The following is a 10,130-nucleotide window of genomic DNA, read 5'->3' on the forward strand; positions in this document are numbered from 1 at the left end:
GGGCTAAGCCTATACGAAGGCCCATGTACAGAGCACACCTAAGAAGAGGGCCTGCTTGACAGCCCAGTTTAGGCTCTTTAATGCAGTACCAACGATACTGAAACAAAAGGCCCGCGTCGTCTTCCGGGGTGGCTCCCCCGTCACGCCGCCCTACCCTCACCCCACCGCCGCTCTCTGCCTCCGCCGCCGCCGGAGCTACCTGTCGAAAGTCTGGCGAGCAGCAAGGAGGGCGGTGGCGGAGCCGTCGTCTTCTCCCTCCCTCATTCCCCATCTCTCTCTTCGTTCTTTCATCCCCTCCAGTCTTCCTTCCTCCTTGCGCCCTCAGCATGGCCGTCGGCCAGATCTGCTCTTGTGGAGGCCGGATCCGCGCACTGGTGGGTCGGCCCCACGCTCCACCGGCCGTTCCGGGCTGCTTCCGGCGTTGGCCGCCTTCAGCCTCGGCGACGGCAGGCGGGCCCATGGCCTGGTTGCGGCGGCCTCATTCGAAGGTGGCCACGGCGGCGGCGTGCGGCACCTCTACGCCCGTCTTGGCCACTGCGTCGGTGCCACGGCGGTGGCGCCCACGGCCACAGCAGCCGCGGCGGCGACGGCATGCGGCACGGAGGCGCTCGGCTCGGCTGCTGCGACGGCGGCTGTGGCGGTGGAGCAGCGGCCCGGCAGCAACGGCACACACGGCGGCGGCGCGCGTGACGCCCGTGTTGTGCACGGCGGTGCCAGGTGACGACGGGAATGCCCACTTTGGTCACCTGCACCACACCGAAAGCTTGGATGGCGACGTCTAACGCCGCTCCCTCGTTGGAGGCATCCTTTTGCATCTCTCCGCCCCGGTGCCGGATGTTGCGGGTGAAAACTCAACCCATCTTGGGCTGGCGTCGACGGCGCCTTCGGTGACGTGACCTTCTTGAAGGCGATGCCAGGCTAATTCGGATGGCGGTGATAGCCATTGACAGGGTGTGCTACCTCTTCTCTTCCTTTCCTCATATAAATAAAAAAATGTTGCTTGTGTTGGTGCGGCTCGCATCAAGAACCCAATCCGACCGGGCAGGGTGTGCAAAGGCTTCGGTTGACGATCCAATCCGACCGGGCAGAGTGAGTTGAGGTCTGGGTCGATATCCCAATCCGATCTAGACAGGGGGGATGAGTCGTGTCTCTGGAGGTTTTCTTTCCGTGCAGGTCGTGTCTCTGGAGGCTTTTTTTCCGTGCAGGTGGTGCTGTGGAGATTCCAGCGGCGGCACAACGAAGTGAGGTTTTGGAGTGGCTCGGTGGTACTATATCACCTTTGACGGCGAAGCAAGCCCGGATCCTTGGAGAGTCCAGCGGCTAGAGTGGCAAGACTCCCGCGTGCTTTAAGGTGGCGTCCGAGGAGTGGTGTGCGGCGGTGGATGTGGCGAGGCCCCCCGCGTTTGAGTTGAGGTCTGGGTCGATATCCTAATCCGACCTGGACGAGAAGTTGTCTCGGAGTTCCAGGATCCGGCGCGGTGTTTCAGATATTTGGTGTGCATGGTACGGCAGCGGCACTTCGGCGAGGGGTCCTGCATGGTGGTGGCTCTTTCGGTGTGGTACGGTGGGCTCCTCTGCTGACTTCTGCCAACGTAAAGCCGGAGTTGGGAGATTGATGATCGTGTGTGCGTGATCTGAAGACGACGGCGGTATGATGGAGGAGTCGTGGTGGCTACTTGGCTTGCAGCGGACTGCAGCGGCTAGTTCTGCATGGCAGCGGCTGGATGGCATGGGACATCATCGGGGACGACGGCGCTCGCGAGGTGGGCTGTTTGTGGGCTTCTTCTTAGGTAGTGGTGGCACGGTGTGGTGGTTTGTTTTGTATGGAGTTAAATTAAGTTGCGCAACCGTGTTGATGTCCAATCCAACTGATTGTTGTTTGAGTTCCAGAGTTGTACGGTTGTGTTGGCCGATGGTGGTGTTGTTATTATTTATTGTGGTGCCCAGTGTAAACTTATCTTTTTTAATATAATCAGCAGCTCTCCTGCCTGGTTGTTCAATGAAAAAGTACGAGAGATTTCTTTTCCAAAATACGGGGCTGCCAAAAATCTGCTCAATGATCGGTGCCGGTTGGATATGATAATAACCTGCAGTTCTCTTCGTTCTGTGGTACTGCAGCATCAAGCTTACGTTTTTCAGAAACACAGTACAGTCGTACAGATACTCACATACACACAATTTGCATCCGATTATTCAGACTAATTTATTCATTTGAACTTCCAAGAGTATACTGATCTCATCTGACTGGGCCAGTTTCTGCAGGTTTATCCTAACTCAACTACATTTTGGTTTTGTCCCACTGCTAGCATAGAAGTAGGGATTCATCATTCATGTAGGAAGAGTAATTCACTCTGTTACTGCACTGGAAATCTTTGATTTCACCACTACTAATACTATCGCCGGCTATATGTTGTTTCTCGAGTGTAGCCAATAACCTACCGAATTCCGGCAAACTGACGACCATCATGCACCTGGCGTGGCCGTGGGGGATCGGCAGGCCCTTCCAGTCTGATGTAGTCGTACATGACTCCCAAGAACAGGCCCTCTAGAGCTCTCGTCTGCGTGATGCTGATGCTGTTCTCGCCTTCCTGCAGCAGGCGCCCCCTGATCGGGAACTCGAAGCTCCGCTGCACGCCGTGGATGCCGTGCCGCGCGATCGCGTTGCCGTCGCCGATCTCCGCCGTCGTGAACACGCCGCCTCGGCCTCGCCTCGCGCCGCCCCCGTTCACTTGTACCCGCAATCTGGACATGTGAGCGGCTGCAAGGGCGATGCGTAGAGTGTAGGTGCCGTCTGCAACGACATGGTCCAGCTCGAACCGTATCTGCCGCGTCGTTGGTATACTGCCGTTGCCAACCTGCCTGCAATTTTTTTTCAAAGATGTCTGTTTATTTAATTTGTACACTTCCTTTAGGCTTTAGACGATCTGTTAATCAGTAGTACATGATTAAGCAGAGATGATGAAGTACAGAATAATATAGAGTTACCTTGTGACATGCGCAAAGAACCAGTCCTTGGAGTGGTTGCTCTGACCAACTGTGAAAACAAGATCCTTTCCCCCAGGGTACAGCTCGGCGTACCTCTCCCAGAGACCGTACTGCCTGTACCTGTCCAATCCAACCAAACCAGGCCAATCAGATGGGAGCTGAACCAATCGAATCCACATGAATCAATATGAAATGATGATCAAGGGCTAATAACTTGTCCATGTTCAGATATAGCTTGTTGGCGTATTTGGGGTCGGCGTCAGGGACGAAGAACTCCGCCGCAGTCCGGTCCGGAACGCCGATCTCCCACAGCGTCGGGCCTGATCTCGGGGGCTCGAACACAAGATCGCCAAGGTCAATGTCACCACCTGAAGTTACAGTGACAGGAGAAGCGCGCATGAAGTCTCCAAGGAACCCGGGCACCCACGCGTAGAGGTTGTACACCCCTGCCCGGACATTGCCGACGGTGAACCTGCCGGAGGTTGTGGCCCTTGTCCAGAACTGATAGCCCTGAGCATAGTAATAATACATCGTCATGGGAACATCAGGATGTCTGCTGACAGTGTGTGTCAGAACTCAGAAGTTCATCACAATCATCTCTACCAACTTGCAGTACCTTGCACTCTGTCGCCCATGAGCCAGGCTGCCCGGGCGCGGCGAGCCCGACGAACGCCGTTCCAGCAGGCATGTCGGCCTTGCTCACGTACCTGTCTCTGACCAAGAGCCTGCCGGCGACCGACCCTCTGTCCCCGGCCTTGGCGAAGTCCGGTGACCCAGGGAAGCTGTACGGCCATTTGCCGGCTTCGGCTTGCGCCTGCGCTTTGGCGTCGTCCCAGAGAGCCCGGAGGTTGCCGTTCTTGGGGTTGGAGTTGAGGTAGATGAAGACGGGACCGAGCACTTTCTTCCAGTACTCGCCGTCGCCGAGGTTGAGCACTATGTCGTTCCCAATGTAATGCGTCCCAAGGAACATCTGGCAGATGGAATTCATCACAAAGTTTTAGTCTGGGTTCATCATCGTTCATGCTGATATCTTCTGATTAATTTCGAGTGGGAATGGCAGAAGTTTTTCTTACGGTGAGGGAGGTGGGTCCGACGTGGGAGGTGAGCTCCCTCTTCATGGGGCCGCCGCTCTTGAACTCGTTGCTGGGGGTGATGACCCAGAAGCCCATGGGGTTGGGGTGGCTGCTGCTGATCCACCCGTGGACAACGTTGTCCTTGTTGTCCAGCGAGTACTCGTACTTGTCATCCACCTCTCCCTTGAACTGTGGCTCGATGGGGTGGACCAGCAGGACGGCCTCCTTGTAGGCCAGTGGGGCAGCTCGAGGCGCATCTCTGTCTGCGGCGCTGGGCATGTGCCTCTGTATGTCGTCAGAAATCGCCATGTAGTTGAACCTAACCACAAGTTAAAAACTCGATCGATCAGCTTGGTCATCAGTTTAGTGATGAAGAAAATTCCCTAACAATGTCAGCTCGATAATCGAGTAGATGTTGATGAATCATGTACTTTGCCGTGTTGAGCTTGAAGGCTAGCCGGGCCTCGGCGATGCTGAGAGCAGGCCAGCCGCTGGCGTGCTCGAGGATGGCGTAGCAGTAGAAACCAGAGCTGCCTTTCAGCATCACAAGCCTGAAGCAGCAGCAGTTTTAATTTTTCACAAAATTCGTCAGTGGCTATTTCTACTACTGGAGGGGCAAAAAAAAAGGTTAGTACTAGCTCGATCTCGCTAGCTGCTGCGCACCTCTTGTCGATGTTTAGCCGAACGCTGTTTGGGCTTGATGGATCATACGCACTCCTGAAAGAGAGCTCCACCTGTTGGTCGGTTGAGGATACCACCCTGAACTCTGTTCCATCCAACCTGCAGTACAAATATAATTCAGCTAGTGTAATTTGTTAGTTTCTTCAGGCTATAGGCTCTTGGTTACTACATATCGATCATTCCAGTTGGATGAGCAGCTGATCCGGGATAGTTCCAGACCACGTCCCAGTACCCTCCCGAGTTGTCGTTGCGGGTGCCGTAGTCGAGCAGATTTTGCTCGCCGTTGTAGCGGACGCCGGTGATGTGTCCCTGGGGTTTGGACAGCGTCACCTGCGCCACGCCGTTGTCCACAACTACCTGCAACTAACACATCATCACATATCGTCATGTGCTTACTACGACGTTCAGCGTGCAGGATCGAACCTGCGGCTATCAGAGCACGAGATGCTAGCTAGGAATCTGCCAGCACTACCAGAGCACGACAACAACTTGATCATGTCCCTAAACCTTAGATTTGGGTAGGTCAAACTTTGCAACTTTTGACCGACATAATTATAGTAGTCGGTGGTTAGTTCATAAAAATTACATCAACAGATACGTACTGGAAACAATTTAAAGATGATATTATTACGCACCTGGCCTTGGTGGACGCTTAACGTAACACCTTGGGCTGCGTGGCCCGGCGTCGGGGCTGCGGCGGCGAGCTGCAGTAGTAGGGATGCTCCAACGGCGACGAGCAGGATGATCGCAACAGCAGGCGCGGCAGTCATGGCCGATGCCCAGCAAAGCAGTAGCTACAAGCTTGAGGCTCTTGCCTATTTTATATATATGCAGGTACACGAGCTGATGGATCGATCGATCGGCCGGCGGCGGTTCAACTTGTTCTTGTTGTTGGCCTGAAGTCAGTCGTTGAGGTATGCAGCATGGGCATATAGAGACGACTGAACACCCGTCACACCTTTGGTAGATCGAGTTGCGTCTGCCTGCTGCCGGACTCGACCGATTGATGCTCCAACATCCGATCCGGCAGCAACTATTTATCAGTTGCAACTTGCAAGTCGTCGTAAGTCAGCAGCTTCCGGCAAAGGTTTCTTACTTTTGCCAATCTTGAAAAGATACCAAAATCATAGCATGAATTTTTAGGGTATCCATTCTTAGTTTACATAGTTGTCAGTGTCTACTTTTTGGTAGATTTTTAGTTATAATTGGTAGTACATCTTAATTAATAGCTTTTTCAAGAATGACACATGATCTTGCATTGGATTGGGATTTGGCCATATATATGGCTTATATACCGACCATTATACACATGATCACTTTTTCGTGCATGATCTTTCATGCATCTAAACTATGCATATCAATGGAGAGGACTCATGCATATAACCATCATCAAAGAGTACTGTAGTATGATGTGATGTCATCATACTAGAAAATTAATAACTAGTGCCATGCATAGACCACATGTAGATGTTTTAAGTAAAAGAACTGTTTTTCCCCCTCAAACGTTCGTGAAAAAAAAATCATGATTTTCAAAAACCTTTTCTGAAGATTTTTTTTCTAAAAATGTTCTATGAGGAGGTCATTGAAAAAAAATTCAGAAGAATTTGGTGAAGTTTTGCCCCTCCCCCACCCCACAAAAATAAAATAAAAGGTATATGTGTCTGGGAAAACTTTTTTCATACAAGGATAGATGCGTACGTGCAGATCAGCAAGGACTAATGGACATGTGGACATTCGGACACGTTATAATCGCGAGGCCAGGTGGCACAAGCCAACACATACACAAGGACTAATGGACATGTATGTAATGGTCACTGAGACCAAGTGGTAGAAACCAATACAAAATGACATGAGAAAAAAAATTCCAAAAATTGTAGCCCATTTCACTCTAGTATTTGAGCTTCCCTATTAGTGTTATACACTAGCCTATCAACTTGTGCTCCCGCATGAACTAATTAGAATTAATATAAGAATAAGGTTTATAGCTAATAATTATAATTATCTATCTCACGCCCTCTTTCATCTATTACATATTCTCATATACTCTAATATATATATTTATCATTATCTAGTTGCAATATATTTTATTTTACATCACACCTCCATGTGTGTTTGATATATATTTAATTGAACCATTTGTTCGTGAATTGGTATTCTTATCCCTTCCATTATGCATGAATACATGGTAACACATATCATGGGCAGTATTTTTATATAAACAATAACATAAATAGTATATTAATAATGATAGAAATAATAATTTAGAATATTATGTTGGTGCACTTTAATATATCTTCTCTACTATTTCTAAAGTAAGCAATGATTACTTGGTCCGTCAATCGGAATCCTAATTGGAACCCTGTCACACCTGATTTATAAGAACATAAATCGAGCAATCATATATGCGTCAGGATCAAGTCACGCATATATACAACAGATTATCAAGATATCACAACACATGTCACGAATAAAAAGCATATAAACTATAAAATGAATATCTTTATTACAACTGAATCAAGGATCAGTTCAGGCAATGCGGAAGCGTAAATAAATACATGAAGAGCAGGGCGCCACAGGGACGTCAACTGGGAGACAACGCCTAGAAATCGTCGAGTCCGCTGATGTAGTCCTCCACGTCGCCTGGTACTGAACAGCAGTCGAAGATGTCCCAACGAGAACAGAAAAGAGGAAGAGGCAAGTGTGAGTACAAACTCGTACTCAACAAGTATTACACGAGTATGAGGCTCTAGGGTTAGCTGACTCAACTGCATTAGCTTTTAATATTGGCATATTTTATTAAAGCTAATTACTATAAGTAGGTGAATTACCATAAACCCAATTGCATAATAAATTAATCAGTATTAATTAGGAACTACTAAGAACCATTCAAACCGAAACCACCCGGGGAATCTCCCTAATCAAAGGTTGATAACCCCACTAATCAAAAGGAGGATCTGGCCCGCTCATGACTGTGAGCAGAGCTGATATATCAGTTTTACACTCTCGAGAGGTTGCACAACTTTACCCACAAGTCGTGAGCTACGCTAGTTATTCATCACACTTCCTTAGGTGAGATGGCTAGCAAGCACACTACGAGACCGTAACAAAGGATCACGTTGGTAAGGTGTAACCGCTAAGGATTCTGGATCAGCGACGATGGGGCCCACCTCCAAGGGTACAAGACACACAGCACAGACCAAGCCGGAGGAGCAGGGACCATTGAAGCCTACCACCCCTCTTGCCCACGCAGGTAAGTTACTCCCGAACCAACACGACCTAATTAGTAAGTCAAGACCGTCCCATTCCAGTCTTGTGGTTGCGCGGTTGTCCCAGGTTGTCGCTCTATGAACCGGTCCTTATGGAGAGTGGCCAACCAAGCACTAAGCACCGTGTTGGCCTCCTAAACCATGTTTCTATCAAAAACATCTTTTAAGGAGACGTGAGCCACTCAAGCACACAGCACAGAGGGCCACTCTCAGAATCAAGTTGCATATACCATTAATCAAATTTAATTTAAAAGGACCAAGTGTGTTATAGCGCAGCAACCTAGCACAACTAACCAAAATGCAACCCAAAGGATATATATATAGGATATAAAGTGGCTAGGAAAGTCCTTATAGGCATACAGAATTAAAATGCAGTATGACATTGTACTTAAAGATGATAGGAGGTTCATGTTATACTTGCCTTCCTCAAAGTTCTCCTGCTGCTGCTCAAAATCTTCAGAAGATGGTGGCTCCTGGTTCTGGTCCAAAGGCTCCGCGTCTACTCACGATCATCAAGCATGGTCCCGACATACACACATGCACAAACAATAGCAAACTATAAGAAACAGTACAACATTACATAGAAACAGCATACAAAACTATTCTAAAGCTATTCTACGCGTTACAACGATCGCGTGGACATAAAGAACACCTAAAACGGAGCTAAGACGCAAAATCTACGCTTGAAACAAGATCCAGGGACCTATTTGCGAGAAAAACTGAGCCACAGGGGGGTTCTGGACAAAAACCAGGAACCTAAATGTAATTAAAGGGTAGATACAGGGCTAGCATGTGAAAACCCGAGGCTTGGACTGCGGGCACTAATTCCAGGAAGCTCAGGGGGGTCCGTGCAAGATTCTGGGTCATTCTGGAATTATTTCTCAACTAACTAGGACTGCGGGTTGATTTCCCGAAAACCCGAGGTCTCTTTAGCAAAAAGGGCAGGCCGAACCGGTATCTTCTATTCTGGACGCTCGGATCAAAGACTAACGACCCAGATCTAATCCTCATCGCGAAGCGGTACGCGCTCACCACGGCCACCCGATCTAAATCGGACGGCTCTGACTCCATCTCACCCCGAACCGGTATCGTTGGTTTTGATCCGCTAGATCTGGATCCAAAGGTCACGATTCAATGAGGCCCCGATCTAATCTGGAACACTGGCTATCGATCCGACGGCCCGTGGGGATTGGGGCTCGGCCGGCGGCGATTGCTCGCCGGCGATGGGTCTCCCGCGGCGGCGCTCAGGGGAAACACGCCGGACTTGGCCTATCTTGGCCGTCCGGGCTCGGATTTGGACGGGGTCAGGCCTGGGAGCTAGGGCTTGGCACGACGAATCCAACTGGGCACTTGTGGTGGTGAATTAGGGCACGGCCAGGGCTCTCAGCGACGAGAGGCGGCTTGGGGTGGCGGACACGCCGGCGTGCGCGCGTTCCGGGCTCTACGGGTAGCTTAAGGCTACAACTTCTGGTGCAAAAGGACCAGGGGAAGGAGGCGAAACTCACCGAGGGGCTGTGGAGGCCGGAGCTACAGCGGAAGGAGGAGGACGACGACGACCGGCGGAGGAGAGGTCGGGCTCTTGCGGAGGAAGGTGACGCCGAGATGGCCGGGGTTCTTGGCTTGCGTAGATCGGCTCCGGGGACTCCTGTGGAGGTGCTCAAGGGGTTAAGGGGGACCCACGAACGCCGGCGGCGACGAACTGGAACAGCGGAGCGGCTCACCGGCGGCGGCTTCGTGATGAATTCCCGTCGATACGAAGGCGTCGGGTCCAATTTCTAGGCTCGGGGAGCTTCGGGATGGCGAGGGAAAACGGGCACGGAGGTCGTGGCGGTCTGAGGCACGGCGGAGCGCCCGGACCACGGTGAGGCCGAGGGGTTGGCGCGGCGGAGTGAGGGAACGGCGGCGCTAGGGTTTTGGGTGGCGGCGGGGTAAGGCAGGGGGGTGCGGGGAGGGTCTGCGGGGCCACTTAAGGGCGGGGATCGAGGCCTCGACGTGCGGGCCCAGGGGAAGGAGCTCGCCGGGGATATCGGGGACCGTTGCGCCGGGGAAGAAAGGGGAAGAGAGAAGAGGAAGGCGCTGACGCGCGGGCCCGGGTAGTCAGACAGAGAGGGAAGGGCCGGCGCTG

At 51.3% G+C, this 10,130-nt stretch overlaps 1 protein-coding gene across 1 annotated transcript; it reads right to left on the bottom strand.

Annotated features, from left to right (window-relative positions):
• Positions 1 to 2,400: 2,400 nt before the first annotated feature.
• Positions 2,401 to 5,509, bottom strand: LOC112884297 (rhamnogalacturonate lyase B-like). Its single transcript, XM_025949676.1, has 9 exons — positions 5,375 to 5,509; positions 4,909 to 5,096; positions 4,722 to 4,838; positions 4,490 to 4,609; positions 4,059 to 4,377; positions 3,602 to 3,955; positions 3,200 to 3,495; positions 2,986 to 3,105; positions 2,401 to 2,859 (listed from the first exon to the last, which is right to left on the bottom strand). The coding sequence occupies exons 1-9, from the start codon at positions 5,507 to 5,509 to the stop codon at positions 2,436 to 2,438; spliced, it is 2,073 nt and encodes a 690-aa protein (XP_025805461.1). The 3' UTR covers positions 2,401 to 2,435.
• Positions 5,510 to 10,130: the final 4,621 nt, after the last annotated feature.

This window comes from Panicum hallii, chromosome 3 (assembly GCF_002211085.1).
Source record: "Panicum hallii strain FIL2 chromosome 3, PHallii_v3.1, whole genome shotgun sequence".
Classification (NCBI taxonomy): domain Eukaryota; kingdom Viridiplantae; phylum Streptophyta; class Magnoliopsida; order Poales; family Poaceae; genus Panicum; species Panicum hallii.